This window comes from Garra rufa, chromosome 4 (genome assembly GCF_049309525.1).
Source record: "Garra rufa chromosome 4, GarRuf1.0, whole genome shotgun sequence".
In the NCBI taxonomy this organism is placed as follows: domain Eukaryota; kingdom Metazoa; phylum Chordata; class Actinopteri; order Cypriniformes; family Cyprinidae; genus Garra; species Garra rufa.
In genome coordinates this window covers 12,396,089-12,416,365 of record NC_133364.1, presented here as the reverse complement: position 1 = coordinate 12,416,365, position 20,277 = coordinate 12,396,089, and the positions used below count along the sequence as shown (strand labels likewise).

At 40.4% G+C, this 20,277-nt stretch overlaps 1 protein-coding gene across 1 annotated transcript; it reads left to right on the top strand.

Annotated features, from left to right (window-relative positions):
• Positions 1–2,542: 2,542 nt before the first annotated feature.
• Positions 2,543–19,898, top strand: LOC141332776 (scavenger receptor cysteine-rich type 1 protein M130-like). Its single transcript, XM_073837736.1, has 16 exons — positions 2,543–2,654; positions 2,737–3,036; positions 3,135–3,440; positions 3,870–4,172; positions 4,989–5,303; positions 5,390–5,713; positions 5,797–6,114; positions 6,632–6,934; positions 7,526–7,840; positions 7,930–8,139; positions 8,238–8,321; positions 8,673–8,732; positions 8,999–9,076; positions 9,264–9,329; positions 19,663–19,725; positions 19,849–19,898. The coding sequence occupies exons 1-16, from the start codon at positions 2,543–2,545 to the stop codon at positions 19,896–19,898; spliced, it is 3,207 nt and encodes a 1,068-aa protein (XP_073693837.1).
• Positions 19,899–20,277: the final 379 nt, after the last annotated feature.

The window sequence follows — 20,277 nt, the reverse complement described above, 5'->3', positions numbered from 1 at the left end:
GTTCAATTGATTAATAGTTTAGTGATATTTCTATGTAAAATCTGAGCATTTATGTTATTTGAAATTCTTTTTTGAAATAAAACTTTTTTTAACATGTGACGTAGTACTTATATGGTCATGTAACTGATGTTTTCATTAAATCCGAGTCGTTTATCCAGACCATTTTTTATGTCTCCAATAGGACAGAAATGCTCTGAGATAATGTGCCCTTAATCTTTCTGAGTCAGTGAGTGCTCCCTGGGGAGAAAATCATTCTCTCCTTTTTTTCGTTCAAAAAAGTTGGTTTCGCAGACTATTTTCATAACTGATTCCAATGAAAGCTCATTTAAAATCAGATAATTAAAAATAAGCCTTTGATTCATGAGTGCAACTTGAAATAAGCATTTCCTATGGGTAAATTAAGTAAAAGGTTAAATATGAAGCCTTCTGTAACAGTACAGTGATGATAATACTTTATACTGTGGTACTGAATAGTCGTTCACAAGGTACAGATGTCAAACTCAAGACCTTATTCGTCGCTGTCAAACGGTAGGATGAAATTACAAGTTTGGTTCCAACGGATTGTAAATCCTTATCCAATTTGTCCATCGCTTGTTTTGCGCTTTGTGTTCTTACTCTGATGATCCTGTTTTACAGAGACCTAACGATTCAGTGCGTGAGTGAACTGTTTGAATGAACTGATTCAGATAGTCTTGCTAACTCATTTGATACATTTTTTGAGAAGAAACAGAAGAACCACCTCAAGAGTGATTCAGCAGCACTGTTCTAAATCTAAAAAGATGACCGAAACGACACGACATAATTCATTAAACATCCTGAGGGAAAAGGTTTCTCGGTCGGTAAACAGTAATCTCCTACCTCATCCCTCTATTGTACTGCCACCTGTAGGATCACATCGCTATTGCAGTATTACACTTGTACAATTGCAGGGCTTGTAGGGCCTGTAAAAAAGATTCTAGCAGAAATGTATGATGTATATGGATAGGTATTGTGTGTGTGTGTGTGTGTGTGTGTGTGTGTGTGTGTGTGTGTGTGTGTGTGTGTGTGTGTGTGTGTGTGTGTGTGTGTGTGTGTGTGTGTGTGTGTGTGTGTGTGTCAAAAGGTATCAAAGTAGTGACAAAGACATGTTATTCATGAAATTATCATGTAGATTATATAGGTTATCACAAATATTAAGCAGCAAAAATGGTTATCAACATTGACAATAATAAGAAACATTAGTAACTGAGGTAAAATAATTGAGCATCAAATCAGCATTGGAATGATTTATAAAAAAATCATGTGACACTGAAGATAATGGCTGCTCAAAAGTCAGCTTGGCAGTCACATTTTTACATTTTTAATATATCAAGTAAAACTGTCCCAAACCATCCACCCATACAGAGCAGTTATTTAAAACTAATATTTTACAAAATAACTATAAATTACTTAATTTCAAATAAATGCAGCCTTGGAGAGCACAAGAGATTTCTTTTAAAAACATAATAAAAAAAAACTTAACTACTAAAGAAAATACCCTATTAGACTCTAGTGTGCTCTTGGAGAACATAAATACACTTCTAAATATATAAAATATAATTATTTCTTTACAGAAAAAAAAATTTAAAACATATTTTCTTTATGTTTGTATCTAACTAATACTTCTATGTGAACTCAAAGTGAAAACAGGTGGTTATCAACTCTTGTATTTGTATCTGCTGGGCTTTGATGCCCTAAATAAACTGGAATGTTTCCTGTCCCTAAAATCAGTTTCCTGTAACATGTGAGTTTGTCACCCTTTGAACAAGTGGAAGAGGAGGAGTCGTGTTCTTTAGTACTGATGTGCTTTTATTAAATAAGGTGATAATCAAAAATGCGTCTTCTGATTTGTCACTGAGGCTCTTTGATGATTTCCTCTCTTCTGTCTAATAAGGTAAAAGTGACTTTGATTGGCTTGTTGTTTGGCAGTTGTGCAGCCTTCAGTCTCTGTCTCTTTAGGGGGCTATGTGACACTTTCATTCTTGATCCAGAGTGAATGATCAGTAAAAATGGAGAGCTATCTAACACTCATTTTTCTGTCTTCTGTGCTTAGACTCACCACAGCTGGTACGTACACACTTAGAATCGTAATGTAAGTTAATTTGTTATAATAATTAAATTTGTTAGTGTGATAATTCCTAACAGGATATATATATATATATATATATATATATATATATATATATTTCTTTTTGTTTTGTTTTTGTTTTTTTTGTTTAAACAAATATTAGCATTATTAAGCAGTACATTGCATGTAAAATCTCTCATTTTTTCTTTGTCTCACATTCCACTTTCACTAAATACATCTTTCTATATATTTTCTACAGAAAATGTGAGGCTGGTGGGTGGCAGTAATTCCTGTGCTGGTAGATTAGAGGTTTATTATAAAGGAGAATGGGGAACCGTGTGTCATGATTTTTTGGGTTTAACTGCCGCATCAGTGGTGTGTAGAGAGCTGGGCTGTGGCGATACTATAGATACAATACGTCTTGCTAACTTTGGACCAGGATCAGGAAAAATATGGATGGATTACGTGGATTGCAGTGGATCAGAGTCCACAGTACTAGACTGTGGAGGACTAGATGTAAATGAACCTGACTGTACGCATAATGAAGATGCTGGAGTCATTTGTTCAGGTAGGCTGATTATTAGTGTTGGTCATCATCCTGTTTACCACATAAATGATTTAAATTTTATTAATCACTCCTGTATGATTAGGAATCAGGCTGGTTGGAGGTTCTCGCTGCTCTGGGAGGTTTGAGGTGCCTCATAGGAACACATGGCACACAGTGTGTGACGCTGCCTTTGACCAGCAGGATGCAGAGGTTGTGTGTAGAGAGATGAACTGTGGGGCTCCTGTACAGGTGCTGGGAGCAGCTGCTTTTGGCAAAGGAGACGCTCAGATGTGGACACAAGAGATTCAGTGTAAAGGAGATGAGTATCAGTTTGCTCTCTGTCCAGTGTTACCTTCACATAACATTTGTTCCCATGACAATGATGTGAGCATTGTATGTGCTGGTAGGTGAATGACATATGAACTAAGAGTAAATCATTCCGTAATACTGTAATAAATGTATTTTTCTTACTCGTTTTTTGTTTTGCAATTTCTCTTTCAGAAACAGTGCAATTAGTGGGTGCTAATAGTCACTGTGCTGGTAGAGTGGAGGTTCTTCATGATGGTGAGTGGGGAACAGTGTGTCATGATGGCTGGGATTTGCCAGACGCTGCAGTGGTGTGTAGAGAACTGGGCTGTGGCGAGGCTGTAAGTGCACCAAAGAGTGCTTACTTTGGTGAAGGAACAGGAAGAATCTGGATCAATAGTGTACAGTGTACTGGATCAGAATCTACACTTATGAACTGTGGATTTATTGCATGGGGAATTGAGGCTAATCATAATGAAGATGCCGGAGTCGTCTGTTCTGGTTAGCTCATCTAGACTTATTTCATAATTATTGAGCTTATCTCCCACAAACTACAGAATACATACTAATTTTCTTTCTGCTTTAATTTTCACTCCTTTTTAATGTCATGGCAGGTGGCTAAATATTTGCCTGAAGGTGAAGTGATGTGTTTATGTGACATAATAATCTACAAGATTGAATATACACACTTTTGTAGGCATGCATTTCGTGATCCAGAAAAAATCTAGGAAATATATCAAAGATCAAGCTTTTTTTGACAAATAAATGTTAATAACATGCTGGGTGTTTTTTGCCCACAAAAGGTTTTTACTGTTATCCATGAAAAAATGGTCATGAGTCATGACAGTAGCTATTAAGCTTTTTTTTTTTTTTTTTTTTTTTTTTGTTATAAAAGCCTGTTGTGGCTTATTATTGTCTCTCTTCTTAAAGGAGTCAGGCTGGTTGGAGGTTCCCGCTGTTCGGGCAGAGTAGAGGTGCCTCATGAGCGGACATGGATGTCAGTGTGTGACGCTGCCTTTGACCATCAGGATGCAGAGGTTGTGTGTAGAGAGCTGGACTGTGGGGCTCCTGTACAGGTGCTGGGAGCAGCTGCTTTTGGCAAAGGAGATGCTCAGATATGGACACTTGAGATTCAGTGTACTGGCAACGAGTCTTATACATCTGTCTGTCCAACATCATCTTCTCTCAGACACAACTGTACCCATGAGAATGACGTAGCACTAATATGTTCTGGTAATGGAGAAGTACTGAGTAGTTTCAACTTAAGATAATCACGTACAGGTCCTGATTACACCTGGTTTACACCATGTGTTTTCTCAAATCGGATAGCTAACCAGTGGTGAACAAAGACCAGGTGTAAATGCTCTCAGAAACAGGTTTAAATCTGATCGCTCAAACACCTTAAGGTCTGAGACGCATTCCAGATGAAGCTGGACAAGTGTAAATGCATCTGGTTGTTTAAGTGACTGATGTGACGGGAATTTTTGCTCTGCCGTCCAAGTGCACACACACAGCAGTGAGTAGTGAACACACACACACACACAATGAACACACACCTGGATCAGTGGTGCTTTCCTCAAGAGCACCTCAGTCGTGGTTTTTAGAGTGGAAGAGAGCACTGTTTTTTCATTCCACCCTGAGACTCAGTCCCACAACCTTTGGGTTACATGTCCAATATAAAACCATATATGTAAATTTTACTCATCCCAGAATGTTAAAATAATAAAAGTGTGAGAGCATGTTTTAGTCAGATATGACAGCGCTTATGAAATACGCATCACCAAAGATGAGTAGCTGAATATTTGTTCAGCAAGTCGATACACAAACTGAAAGTAAGTTGCAGATGCTCATATGCTTTATATCCATTTAGCCGTTTTACACTTACTGTAAATTACACTTAGTGTAAATGGAAAAGTTTTAACAAATCAGACAGATATCCAATCAGAGAAAACACATGAAGTGACCAGTTGTAAACAGGCCCACAAATTAAAAAATTAAAAAATATTATTTGTTTAATATGTTTTAATGAACTCTCAATTCTCTGTCCAGGTTACAAAGATATTCTACTGATGAATGGCTCAGACTCCTGTTCTGGTCGAGTTGAACGTCAGTACTTCAGAAAATGGGGCACAGTGTGTGATGCATGCTGGGATATGAGAGCTGCCAATGTTCTCTGTAGACAGCTGAATTGTGGGATTGCTGTGTCTGTTGTGGGATCAGACTGGTTTGGAGAGGGAAGTGGTGAAATCTGGGCTGATGTGTTTGATTGTGACGGGAATGAAACAAATCTCTCAGAATGTTCCATCTCTTCATGGAGTCGAGCTGAATGTTCTCATAGACAAGATGTTGGAGTCATCTGCTCTAGTGAGTCCTTTCATTTATTTCCCTTATTTATTATCATATAGTGCATATAAGTGCAATGTTTTAATGTTTGTTGCTCTTCTCCTCAGATTCCTCTCTGGCTCTTCATGATGGTCTGGTGCGGTTGTCTGGAGAGAGACAGTGTGAGGGGGTGGTGGAAGTTTTCATCCATCAGGTCTGGAGGAGAGTTCTGCTGGACTCCTGGAGTCTCACTGAATCCTCTGTGGTCTGCAGACAGCTGGGCTGTGGCTCTGTGCTGAACTTCTACGGCTCCTCTTCATCCAGTCCTGAACACAGTCATGAGTGTGTGACGGGCTTCCAGTGCTCTGGGAGTGAAGCTCATCTGGGGAACTGCAGCTCTCCACAAACTCTCAACTGCAGCTCCACACAACAGCTGTCAATCACCTGCCTTGGTGAGAACAACAACATCTGGGCAGATTCTTCAGTTGTTTGTGATCAATATTGTGTTGAAATAATTTCTTTCTCTGAATATCAGGTCGTGGGTCCATCAGGCTGGTGGGTTCTGGGGGAGACTGTGCAGGGAGGCTGGAGGTTTTTCACAGCGGCTCATGGGGGACAGTGTGTGATGACTCCTGGGATATTAAAGATGCCCATGTGGTGTGCAGACAGCTGCAGTGTGGAGTGGCCCTCAGTAACCAGCAGGTACCAGCCTGGTTTGGTCCTGGTTCTGGACCCATATGGCTGGATGAGGTGGAGTGTGAGGGGAATGAGACGTCCCTGTGGAGCTGCTCTTCTCCAGGCTGGGGAAAACATGACTGTCAACACAAGGAGGATGTAGGAGTTGTGTGCTCAGGTAAACAGTATACTAGAGTAAAAGTTTATCAAATATATAGTTTTTTTCTTTTTTAGAAAATATACTATGTAATCATTAAACTCCAAGGTGATCAGGAACAAAGGTGGTCTGAAAGTGTTTGCTTTGCAGTAATGACTGTCTGACAGAACGGTTCATGGATACTCATCAAATAAATAAATGCATGGGCACAAAATATTGATTTGAGTGTAAATTACTGTATCATTTTATATGTGTACTAACCTCCAAAAAAAAAGTTAACTACAAAATATACAACAACCATATTGTTGCAGTGATATTGCAGTATTAATAATACAGACATTCTCTGAGATTAAGCATTACATATTTTAATAACATATTATGAAGTTACTTTTAATAATATGTTATGCTTACATGTTTTTAGAATAGATCAGTGCTTGCAGCATGTATCAGCCTTTTATTAAATCATTATTTTGGTCATATTTTAGCTTTAGCACTATCTGAAATTTAATTGTTTTAATGCACATCCTTTTTTATCTAGAGTTTAAAGAGATCAGGTTAACTGAGGGCTGCGAAGGGAATGTGGAGGTTTTCTACAATGGATCCTGGGGTAATGTGTGCTGGAACCAGATGGACAGAGACACAGCGAGTCTCATTTGTCAAGAGCTGAACTGTGGAAGATCTGGTGTTTTATATGCTTCTACACCAAGAGTGGAATCAGCTCTAAACTGGCTGGATAAATTGACATGTCGACCACATGATTTAAATCTGTGGCAGTGTCCATCTTCACCCTGGGGACAGAATAACTGTGGTGAAGATGAAGTGGCCAAAATCACCTGCTCAGGTTGATGTTTAAATTATTTAATACTGTCTCAATAATAATGTTTCTGTACATATATTTTTACGTATGATACGTAAATTAATGTTTCTGAAAACTAGAAAAGTTAACTGACTGGAAGAGTAAAATGATTTTGTTTTCACTCAGATATGTCACGTCTCATCCTAATGTTCTGTTTGCTTTTTTCTTAATTTTATCATGGAATAATCACAGAGGAGGAAACTCGTGAGACTCCCCAGAGTCATCTGACATGTTTTGTCTTACCATCTCCTTACCAGAGAAAGTGCACACGTAAGTTTATTCACAACATATTTGTTAAATGTTTTTTGATGCTAAATTAATTATTAATATCTGCATTTTACATTAAAGCCAAAAGCTCTAGTTTCAGTGTGTTTTGTTGCATTAGTTAATACATTAGTTAATGTTTCTTAGTGTAAGCCTGCATTTGCCTTATATTCTTATCTGTGCATTGCATTATTTGCATTTAGAATCAGTGCATTTAAATTTGCTTTTCTTCAGTCTTCAGTTGTTGAGTGTATTGTGTTATAAATGTTGTGCTGAAGCTGCTCAGTGCTGGTTAATATGTGTGTGTTTTAGATCATGTTCCTCTCAGACTGAGTGGAGGGGAGGGCCAGTGCTCTGGGAGGCTGGAGGTGTATCATAACGCTGTGTGGGGCTCAGTCTGTGATGATCAGTGGGACATCAGCGATGCTCAGGTGGTCTGCAGGCAGCTGGGTTGTGGAGCAGCACTGAGGGCTGATGGGAATTCAGTCTTTGGTGCTGGTGAAGGTGTTGTGTGGCTGAACAGAGTCGAGTGCAGAGGGAATGAGATTCACCTGTGGGACTGTCCTCTATCCCTGAATAACCACACTGACTGCTCCCACAAAGAGCACGCTGGACTCACCTGTGCAGGTCACAGCAAAAATTTTTTGATAATTATAGTGCTGATAATACTTGGTATTTAAATCAGTCATTCAGATAATTTTAATGTGTTTTGACAGATTTGCCAGATATGTCAGTGTCCACTACTCCTGCCACAACAACATCAGTTTCTCCTCCAGTGCGCTCAACATCAGTCGCTCCTCCACAAACTCCTCCAGCAGGGTCTCTCGTTGTCCCCCCAGTGCTTGTGATTGTACTGGGAGTTGTGCTCTTCCTGCTCTTAGTGCCACTGCTTATACTGATTCAGCAGAACAGAGTGATGAGGAGAGGTAGGAGAGATCCAGAGACTGTCATATTGTGTCTTATTCAGTGTGTGATCAGTCATGTGTTGTGAACTGACAGCAGGTTTGTCTGTCTACACTCACAGCTCTCTCTAAGAGGAGACACAGGACGACGACTGAGGCTGTTTATGAGGAGATTCAGCACAGACACAAAAAATTCACTCAGAGGGGTAAGACATAAGCCATGAATCTCATTTAATAGCATTGATAGGAGTTTGTCAGACAGCTCAGCTGATGTTAATCTATATTAGTCCTGTTAAACCTCCTGCTTCAAACCACAGAATTCCTGACAGAAAACCACAGAGCTGCAGGTGCATGTTTATGTGTGTGTGTCTGTCTACCTTTGTATATTTATAGAAGGTGGTGAGGAATGAGTTCATGTGAGGATACATGTGTGTTGTCTACTAGGTCCAACAAAAAGCCATGGCATTTCTATTTCTGTTGTGTGTTGTCACTAACACAATGATTTATTGTCCAGAGGAAATGAACGTGTTTCTGACTGTTCTGCTCTACTTTAACAGAGAGTCTCATCTCTGAAGAACTTCAGTCTGGGTATGAAAATGCTGATGAGCTTCTCTCAGGTTAGAGAACTTAAGTTTATTCAAATGAATACCTTAATAAACAATTAGATAGTCAAACTCCAAGAAATGTCTAAAATGTAATTTACATCTATCACAGATATAAAATATAATTCTATCAGTAAATGAAATATTTGACCAATGACTTTTATCTTGTTAGAAAAATAATTCCAGAGTGCATCTTATGATTATGCAATAATACTTTACATTTTTACATTTTGTTTCCAAAAATATTCCACAAACACCCAAATATACATGTTTTGATGCAGAAGAGATGGTGAAGGAAATCACACCAGGATACTATGATGATGTCATCACTGATGGATTGAAACCAAATCATGAGACAGGTGTCACTCTGATTTTTATATATAAAACATATGTTGTGTTAAATTTGTAAAAGATAGAACTCTGGGACAGAACTCTGATATTATACAATATTTTTCCTTTTTTTGTGTATGTTAAACATAATTTAAAAGTGAAACTCATTACATATGATGCCGTAACGTTTGTTTTGTTTATATCTTTATATATCAGTAGTGAACAAACCAGAGTATTATGATGATGTCATCATTATTGGACATAAATTTAAAGGTGTAACAGGTGAGTCACACAGAAGTGCTTTTTATTATCAGCAGCTGTATATATCGTTATGTAGGGGTGGGCGATATACCGGTAGACACGATTAAACGGTAGAAATTTGTCAACCGATAGATATTATGGTCTATCGTCTTAATCACGATTGAGATCACGTAACGTTGCACGTTATGTAGCCACGCAATACACATTAACTTCGACAATGGAAGAAGACGGTGCAGCAGCGGTGAGTTCGCTTACATGTGATGAAACCAACAACGAGGACAGTGTTTCCCCTACCATTATCTTAGGGGGGCGGCCCGCCCCCTTGAAAGTCAAGTTCATTTTATTTTCGTTATAGCGCCAGATCACAATAGAAGTCATTTAAGGTTATCTTTCCTATAGAACAGGTCTTTACATTGTTCTTTTATTAAACAAACTAAATTGCCTTATGTTATTTATCTTATTTACACGAAGGCATGTCATTTCTGTCTCTACATGGTCGCACGTTTACAATGTCTCCTCTGCGAAAACACGGACGGGATCGCGCACTCCATTCATAAAAACGGAATCTGCTATAGCGCGGAATGCCACGGAATTCATTTATTTTTGGATTAATAAATCAAAAGTCGGTCTGTCACTTAATTCAAATCGCGATATGGACTAGTGTCTGTGAAAACTGAAATGCAAAAAGACCGTTTTAATATTGTAGAGAATTTTGGTTAGCTCAACGAATTTAAGATGATCAATATATGTGTGTATATGCATGAGACTGTTCCTCTCATCACATATACACTGCAAACTCCACCAGGTCTTATAACCAATGAATAGGATGAAATGAGTTATTTAAAACATACATTTCAGTCAGGGAAAGTAGTTTAACTCACAGGAAATCGTGTATAATAATCGTCATTAAATATACGCAATTTCCAGTTTCTGATCAGTAACAGTAATAAGGATATCGACTGGTTTCTTTGTCCAGCAAATTGTTCAGTGATATCCATTACTCTGACGTTGGCCCGTCGTCACGGCAACGCATTTCTACTAACCAGAACGGAGTTAAAACAATTGAACAGAATAGGGCTTAAGGTAGCAATATGAGATCGAAACAGTTTAAGTGACTTTGTAATGTAAGCATTCAGCACAGAGAATCATTATATGTGAATATATGGTTGTTTATTAAACTATTCTACTTACAAACGATCGCACATAGACAAACGTACATAAAACACAAATAGGCAGAGAACGCGCGAGAGAGAGAGAGTGAGAGAGAGAGAGAGAGAGAGAGAGAGAGAGAGAGAGAGAGAGAGAGAGTAAGAGAGAGAGAGAGAAAGTGAGTTTGCAAAGGGACAGGAATGAAACGGTTCTGAACATCCTGAAATCGTTTCTTTTATAAAACGCCTTAAACGCAGCTATCTACGTTTGTAGAAAGGACGGATACTTGCAAGCTTGTTGTTGTTGTGCATTGTTCCGTTTGTGTTCAGTTCAGAAAGTCCTTTCCAGTATTGCAGGCCTCATCATCTCCTCCGCTAGGTGAGACCCCCCCCCCCCCCCATGGATCTGGGGGGAGGTGCGGGTGACGTGTCTTTGTGTCCCGAAGGCAAGAACAAGAGAGAGAGATGAGGCAAGGTTTATAAACCTGTAGGTCGTTCACGCCCACAGTTGGACCTTGTCTAATCCGGTTGATCTGAGTTTTGGAGGGAAGATTGAAAGTCTTTGTCTCTCAAAATGTTGTTTCGCATGTGGAAGCTGATTGGTTGTTTGGCCACAAAACTTTCAAAAGTTCAATAATACATATAAAGCAAGGAGTTATTAATATGCCACAAACATTAACATTTAGGGAATAATAAATGCTGCTCATAGACACCAAACATGATCTATGAATCTTCTCGGTTGACTGAGTGATTCTAAACGTGAGTCTTAGCATGCACAATAATTCACCTATTGCGGATTAATGTTTGAGGCTGACATACATAACAGAAACAACAATATAAGAAAAGGTAACACATTGATACGTGTACATTTCTATATAACTGTATGTGGGACTGCATGTCTGAATAAGGAAAGTCTATCTTTCCCTGCATTTCTGGTAGGAGTCTTATCTTGATGGTGGGGGGATGAGCTGGATAGTGAACAAAGGACTGGCTCATAGCACATAGGTGTTAATCATGGGGGAGAAGTCATTTAAGGAATATAACTAGTTATTTCATGTCTGATTGGCTCCATGCACTACATATCCCCTCTTTCGAACGTTGTTGTCCGTCCAACAGACAACAGCGAGCGACGTCAAAGGTGCGGAACAATCAGGCATGCACCCGGCACTCCTGGCTGGAAGAGAGAGGTGGCTCTCTGGAGGTTGGTGCTTCAAGGAGTGGCTGTGGTGCCGTGGTCGACGTTATCAGGTGTGATAATATAGACAGTGGCAAGGTATGGGTCCTCGAGCTTTGTGCAGCAGGTGTCGAGGCACTGTCACTTGTCATCCTGACCCAGGTTGGTCTGTGTCAGGTGGTTGTTATCTAGTATCTGTGGTCCCTGCAGTCTGGAATCGCTGGTTGGACTCTCACTTGTGAGAGGGCAGGTAGTTCCAGGGTTCGCAGAGAATTGTCGTAAAGATTTTGTAGTGTAAAGAAGTTTCCGATGGACCCGGTTAGGGTGCAGGAGGGCAGCAGGTGTCTGTTATCCCGCTGTTTTGCTCAAATGTCATCAGGCGTCTGATGTTGGGGGTGTCGACACTGACTTGAGCGGGTCTGAGTTGTGTTTGTAGGGGTTTTGCTGTTGGGCCTGTGGGCCCGTTGCTCCATTCAACATTGTCTGGCTGCTCCTGAGGTGTCGGCTGGTCTTATGGGATGCTTTTTCCTTTTAGGAAGTCTAATGCGGTGTTGCGTTGGGCAAGGAGTCAGAAGTTTATCTTTCAGTACTTCTCAGTGGAGTTTCATTCAAGGAGCTCCTTGTTAGCATCAGAAACTCTGTTCTGGAAAAGCAGGCGTGTTCAGCTGTCCTTGTGGGTGTCGGTTAATTTTGGTACTCGGAGACTTGCAGGTTCAGTTCATTTACCTCCTGTCTGAGGCCCTTGAGGGTGTGGGCCAAGGAGAAGACGATGCTGCTCAGCTCCTGGTTGTCCAGGCTGGATGTGAGTTGTCCATTTGTCGCGGTCCTGCTGTTCCTTTCTCTGCCATTGCAGGCCGTTGGCTGCTTTAGGCTGAAGGATGCCGTTCTCTGTACTCTGCTGAGTCTCCAGTTGGTCCTGGTGAGTGGCAGGGCTGGATGTCCGAGACACGCTGGTTCACAGTTCCTATTGTGAATCTCGCTGGCTGCGGCATGCTTTTGGCTTCCTGCGCTCTTTGGATGCAGGTGTCGCACTCGGGCATGTTTCACTGAAGTACTGGTGAGCAGTGTAGGTGGTGACACGGGTGGTCTCTTAGTTGACACGGGTGTCGTTTCTGGTGCCATCTGGTGGTAAACGTTCACAGATGTTTCTCGTCGACTGACTGCTTTGCATCGTAGAGAGGCTGTGTCATTTGAAATCCGCTGGTTTCGAGCTGGCATCAAACTTAGCATATTCTGATGTCCTCTGTCACTGCATGCTTGGCAGTGCGCCACTTTTGCGTTGGTAGTGGCTTTGGTACTCTGGTGTATTCTGCACGGTGCATCTTGGGCATACATCAGCAATGACCCCCCTTTGTTCCTGGAAAGCTGGGAGCTGTGGCGGTGTTTGGTTATCAGGAACAAATGTGAGGATGTGTCATCTAGATGCGGCATGTGTGTGACATCACTGAGTTGTTTTCGGCTTAGTGCCTTAGTGTGGTCGGACAGTGCAAGGTTGAGTGTCAGCATTGGCAGAGGCTGCTTTAGCAGAGCTATTTTGTAGGTGGAGCCAGTGTGCATGGGTGTGATGCAGGCGGCGTAGCAGCGTGAGGGGTTTGCTTGTGGCTTAGAAGCGATGCTTGGGTTGGGTGGGTGGGTTTTTTGTTGTTGAAAACCTTAGGCAGCCACAAAATCCCTCAGTTTTTTCTGGGCCTTTCACTGTTTTTCCACGAATAGCATGTAAATGTTCTTATTGTGATGGCACTGCTTGTCTGGAACAGTTGTTGATGCTCGTCTGTTTCAAACTGAGTGGTGTTGTTTGAAACTGAGCTTAGCCTACTTTGAGTCTATGCAGGTTAGTAATTTTCAGAGGGAGTTCTTGCGACTTGCTGTGACACAAGGGTTGATCCGATTGCCGTTACTCGTGCTGTGATGTCAGGTGGCCCGGCTTAAGGTGTTGCAGTGGGACAGGCTTGTCGTTTTCCACTAGGTACCTGCTCTGGGCGTGTCTTGCCTCGCTCTTGGGTCTATGAGCACATGGGTTTGTGTGCGTGGGATCCTTGGTCTGCAGGCATTGACAGTTATAAACATCACACAGTGGTGGCAGGTCTCTGTGATTCCCTTTGTCTTCTGGTGTGCTTGGCACATCGCTGGATGGCTTGTGCAGCGCAGCTGTTGTCATCTGGGTGCTGGGCTCTGCTGAGAGCCTTGTACATGACATTAGTTCTGCATCATCGTCATATGTGGAGAGCAGCTTGGCACCATTTCTGAGTGGCCATTTTCCTTTAGGCTCTTCATGACGGAATTGTTTAAAGTCTTTGAAATACCTGAATGGTATGTACACTGCAAAAGATTACTTTTCAGAAAGGGGGTGTGGCTTCTAGAGTGGGCACTGCTTCACGTATTCCATTGAATGTGTGTGCAGCATTAGGGTTTTAGCCACACTGTGTTTTGAGCCGAACAGTGACCCCTTTTGGTGAATGCAGGTAGTTCTTTCGCCAGAGTGTAAACATCTGGGAGTAATCTTATCTAGCAAGGCTTTCTCGCAGTTGAGGGAGTATCGTAGGGCTGTGAGAAACAGGACGTAGCAGGTTTTGCATTGTCTATTCCAGGTTAAGTTCAGAGCACAGGTGTCCTCAGTGCTGGCCTGCACTGATCTCAGATCACTCCCACACAGTGATGTCGCTGCGTGTTCAGCTCCCATACACCACTGTATGTTTGTTCACCTTGGTCAGTCAGACGTCCCCCCTTGGCATGGGGCAGCTGGACAATCACTTTGCTAATCTTTATTGCCTTCTGGTGCTTGGCTGTTTTCCGGCGGTCTGTAGAGTCCGCTGAATCGAGCAATCGCTGTACGGAAGAAGGCTGTAGCATTTGGGTGGTGACTCACAGTGTGATGTGGATATCTGAGGGGAAAGATTTTCTGGCGTTGATGCCATCTTCCCTTGGTGCCTGTCGCGTTGTCTCACGTAGGCTCAGATGCTGGTCGTAGCAGTCGCGTTCTTAGCTGCTGTATTCAGTTTTGACAGTTTTGACTGCTGGTACAAATGGCTGGGGTCCTGTTAGCTGGAGGTGGAGCTAAGCAGATCTGTCTCGTGGTCACACTGGGCAAATGTTCTTGCTTAAAAGTCAATGTTTTGCAGACAGGCGTGTGTTGTAGCCTACTGCAGTGTTCAGGAAGACAGCGTTTTGTGGTGACAGCTGTCAGATTCCCGGCCAGCTTGCTGGCGTGTGAGGTGTGAACGGTGGGCTGTTAGGCCCGGGAGAGATTTTGTGTTGAGCTCTCCTGTTTGTTCATATTGTTATCTGCAAGAATTTGAGTTCTTTAAGGTGTGCTGGGTTCATTGTAAAGAGAGCTTCCGCTGTTTAGGAGTGTTCTCCTGTACTGCTCTCTGCGCTCAGTCTGTGGGGGTGTTGCAGGCATGTCTTGAAGCTTTTCTCCTCTCTCCTCGTGTAGGTCCTTGTCCTCTTCATCCGCTATCTCTGAACATCCAGATGGTCTAGGCGGTTCTGCGCGCTGTCCTGGTTCCGTCGTGGGTGAAGCTTTCTCCGCTGCGGCTTTAGTCAGACGATCTTGTTGAGGGCGTGGTCACTGATGGTCCAGGCTGTAGATGAGTTGATTGGTTCTCTGCAGCCGTAGCTCTTGACTGGATCGTGATCCATTCGCCTGTGTGCGTGGTCGACCGGCTGTTCTCCGCTCAGGGGCTGTAGTCACTAGACCCAGGGCAGGATGGCATCTTTGCCTTGTCTGGACTGGATGGCGAGACTGGATGGTGACATGTTGACACAAATAGAGAGGGAGAGACAAAGCACAACGAGCCAATGCAAGTCCGTACAGAACTAATGAGCTAAAATGTTGTTATGTGTTGCGCACTTAACTGATGTCATCAGATGGTGACGCAAACTAAACGCTTATTATCCTAGCTGTAAAGAAGGGGTCAGATAGTTTGTGTGGGTAAACACAGGAAACTATGAGTAAACTTAATGATGAGCGATTAACTTTAGAGCTATTCAGTTCATCGGTGTAGTTACCAAAAGATTTCACTGATGTTCAGACAGGTTCAGTCTCTAATAGGGAGAAAAATAAAAACAAAATCCATCAGAAAGAGAGGTATAAAGGGTTAAAGCAAAAGAGAGAAAGTGAGCTGACTGCCAGCCCTGAGGTCAGTGACGGGGCCCACCGGGTGGGGGCGCTATGGAGTCGTCACACCTGGGAAATGGCAGAGCTGAGAGAGCAAAAGAGAGAAAGGCCCCCCTGGGATGGGCCGAATTACCCGGGGTAGTGAGAGTGCAACTTGATCGATTTGGTCAAAGTTTAAATTTAAATCAAGACTGTTTAATCAAAAATTTAAAATGAGCAAATACGATTATAATTGCTAAAGGGAGAGTTGAATCTAAGGCGGTGAAATAATTAAAATTAAATCACACACACAAGAGAAAAAACATACATTATGTTAATTATCATTATGGTTTAAATAACAATAATTAATAATGTAACATCAAAAGGGAAAGAGAAGGGAGAGACTGACTGGGACTATCTATAAGCGTTGTTGCTCAAAGAAAAAAAATAAATAAATAAAAATAAAAAAAATAAAAAATATGAAATCAGGCATAGGTATTGGAAGAGGTTTTAGACAGACTTCTATCTTTTAATAGAAGGAAATACCTTTTATGCGGGATTTCAGATTCCACCTTGTGTGGATTTAAACGCGCATCTAAGCGCAGTTACCATGGCGATGCGTTATCGCGGGTGTATATTTCTTGTGTCCGTTTTACTGAACACAGGTACATGTTTTGCAAACTTTAACTTAATAGGATGCTTACACTATTAAAAGGTTGCTTAGTTACGATGCGTGCACCTTGATCTTGAGTCAGCCTGCTGACACAAGACTTGTATGTGCTTTGCACAAAACAAATAAATAACACTCGATCAAGATTTGTACAGTAATAACGCGAAGTTGTTTACTATATTAAATCTATTCGACGAGCAAACGGGGTCAACCTAATCAGTTAGCTAAGCTGAGGTTTTAACCCAAAGGAGCAAGATAGCTGATTAGCATTGGAGTGCACATCAATGGCTAATCTATCTACACTCAAAATATAAAGATATGGCCATTGTAAGGAGGAACATCGCTCAATCAGCTTCTTCACGCAAAAATAGAGGTTTTCTTCGCTCAATTTAGGGTGGCTTTAGGACGCTCTATAAAAGATTTCTTCGTTTTATAGGGTCAATATATAAACTGCAGTTAAGTTACATCTTCAACAGTGGTTTAGTTTCTCTGTGCGAGAGGCTCAAACATCTGTGAAGGTGTTAAAGGTGGGCTTGGCCACACCGTTCTAACACACACACACACAAACAAAAGAGACGCGAGTCGCGAGCCGAGTTTGAATACACAAGCATGCAGACACACAAATTATTCCTGAGCTGCTCACATCACATAGTTTAAAACTGCCCCGCATTCTAACGCCAATTAATGTAGAGAATTTTGGTTAGCTCAACGAATTTAAGATGATCAATATATGTGTGTATATGCATGAGACTGTTCCTCTCATCACATATACACTGCAAACTCCACCAGGTCTTATAACCAATGAATAGGATGAAATGAGTTATTTAAAACATACATTTCAGTCAGGGAAAGTAGTTTAACTCACAGGAAATCGTGTATAATAATCGTCATTAAATATACGCAATTTCCAGTTTCTGATCAGTAACAGTAATAAGGATATCGACTGGTTTCTTTGTCCAGCAAATTGTTCAGTGATATCCATTACTCTGACGTTGGCCCGTCGTCACGGCAACGCATTTCTACTAACCAGAACGGAGTTAAAACAATTGAACAGAATAGGGCTTAAGGTAGCAATATGAGATCGAAACAGTTTAAGTGACTTTGTAATGTAAGCATTCAGCACAGAGAATCATTATATGTGAATATATGGTTGTTTATTAAACTATTCTACTTACAAACGATCGCACATAGACAAACGTACATAAAACACAAATAGGCAGAGAACGCGCGAGAGAGAGAGAGTAAGAGAGAGAGAGAGAGAGAGAGAGAGAGAGTAAGAGAGAGAGAGAGAAAGTGAGTTTGCAAAGGGACAGGAATGAAACGGTTCTGAACATCCTGAAATCGTTTCTTTTATAAAACGCCTTAAACGCAGCTATCTACGTTTGTAGAAAGGACGGATACTTGCAAGCTTGTTGTTGTTGTGCATTGTTCCGTTTGTGTTCAGTTCAGAAAGTCCTTTCCAGTATTGCAGGCCTCATCATCTCCTCCGCTAGGTGAGACCCCCCCCCCCCCCCCCCCCCCCCATGGATCTGGGGGGAGGTGCGGGTGACGTGTCTTTGTGTCCCGAAGGCAAGAACAAGAGAGAGAGATGAGGCAAGGTTTATAAACCTGTAGGTCGTTCACGCCCACAGTTGGACCTTGTCCAATCCGGTTGATCTGAGTTTTGGAGGGAAGATTGAAAGTCTTTGTCTCTCAAAATGTTGTTTCGCATGTGGAAGCTGATTGGTTGTTTGGCCACAAAACTTTCAAAAGTTCAATAATACATATAAAGCAAGGAGTTATTAATATGCCACAAACATTAACATTTAGGGAATAATAAATGCTGCTCATAGACACCAAACATGATCTATGAATCTTCTCGGTTGACTGAGTGATTCTAAACGTGAGTCTTAGCATGCACAATAATTCACCTATTGCGGATTAATGTTTGAGGCTGACATACATAACAGAAACAACAATATAAGAAAAGGTAACACATTGATACGTGTACATTTCTATATAACTGTATGTGGGACTGCATGTCTGAATAAGGAAAGTCTATCTTTCCCTGCATTTCTGGTAGGAGTCTTATCTTGATGGTGGGGGGATGAGCTGGATAGTGAACAAAGGACTGGCTCATAGCACATAGGTGTTAATCATGGGGGAGAAGTCATTTAAGGAATATAACTAGTTATTTCATGTCTGATTGGCTCCATGCACTACAATATTAATCCTGCATGTTCCGTTAGCCTCTGAATGGCGTTTTTTTTACTACACACATACTGAAGCACGCGTGACGCTCCCGCTAATTTTTGGCATTTGCATCTCAAATGAACAGATAAACTCAATCTCCAAAGCTGCTATAAGTGTCACTTTTACTGTTTCGTTTGAAAAAACTAGCATCATATCTTACTGTACACACAGAAACTTCACGGCAACCTGTCAAAATAAAAGTACGATTTAATATGAAACAGAACAATATTGTTCTTGTATTAATTTTGTACAGTATAATTTAGGTGTTTATATATTCCTATTTAAATAAGTGACATAAAACAATATATATGATAAAAAATAAATATTACAACAAGATTAACCACTTAATTGTAGAAAAAAAATACTACAATTATTATTTAAACGTTTTAAACTGAATATAATTTTTCTTCCATGTATTGATTTTAACAGTAAACATCTGTTTGTTTGCCAAAAAATAAAAGGGTTTATTTTTCATTTGATTTTAAAATGAATGAATGTTTATGCTTTCATTTGATTATCAAACACATAAGAATTTCTAAAAAAAAAAAAAAAAAAGATTGTAAAGCCCTATTGTTCAAAATGTTAAAATAGAGAGTTTTGGACTGAAATTAATGTTTTCATTATTACACAAAGTAGTCTAAAGTACTGGGAAAAAAGTAACATGGCTACCCCATGGTTGTTGTTTTTTTACTTAAAGTAATGCTGCAATTCACAGTTTAAATAAAATTACATTATATATAACAGTTTCTTTGTGTTTGAATTTTTATTTATGTATTTTCAGATACAAATTGCTATATTGTGATATATATCGTTATCGAGGTTGGTAGAAAATTGCTTCTACGTGATAGAAGATTTTAGTTATATCGCCCACCCCTATCGTTATGTTATATAATGAACATACTTTTAAACCATTAATAACTCATCATGGCTTTATCAGGTTTAATCTTGCAGTCTCAGTCATGAGGTAAAAGAGAGCAATGCCACAAGCTGTGTTACACATGACAATGTAAGGTTTTGTTGCACATGTGTATCAGAGGGAGATCAGGAGGGGTATGATGATGTGAAGAACAGCAAAGAAGATGAAAAAAGCATGTTGGGTCAGTTATTGTTTACCTTTTATACTTTCAATTATTATATTTCTAATTTAAACTCGATTTAAAGTAAACAATAATGTAATTAAAAGAATGAAAAAAAAGTTGCTTATGTTTTTTTAAAAACAGACTACGATGATGTGGGGGAGGAGTCAAACAATGTGGGAGGAGCCATATGACTCAACCACACCCACTGCCTCTGTTTATCAAATCATATTACAGTTACTAGAGCTGCTGGGAGTTGCTCATAATGCTAATAATGCATCAGTGCATTATATTTTTATATTATTTTGAATATTTTTGTATGAAAGGTTAGATGCTTTGCAAAATTCTGTATCAACAAATTTTAATATTTGTATTTTAGTATTTGGCCTATTACTTCTATTTAGATATCAATGCTTTTCACCTAATAAACAAGATTTCATTCATTCATCATGTCAAAGAAATAATTTTTCAGAAAATTATCTGAAAAAAGAAGAAAATTATGCTATAAATGTTAAATACAATGATAAAAACAGATTCACCACTTAATAGTTTTTCCATAAGCTTACTGTCACA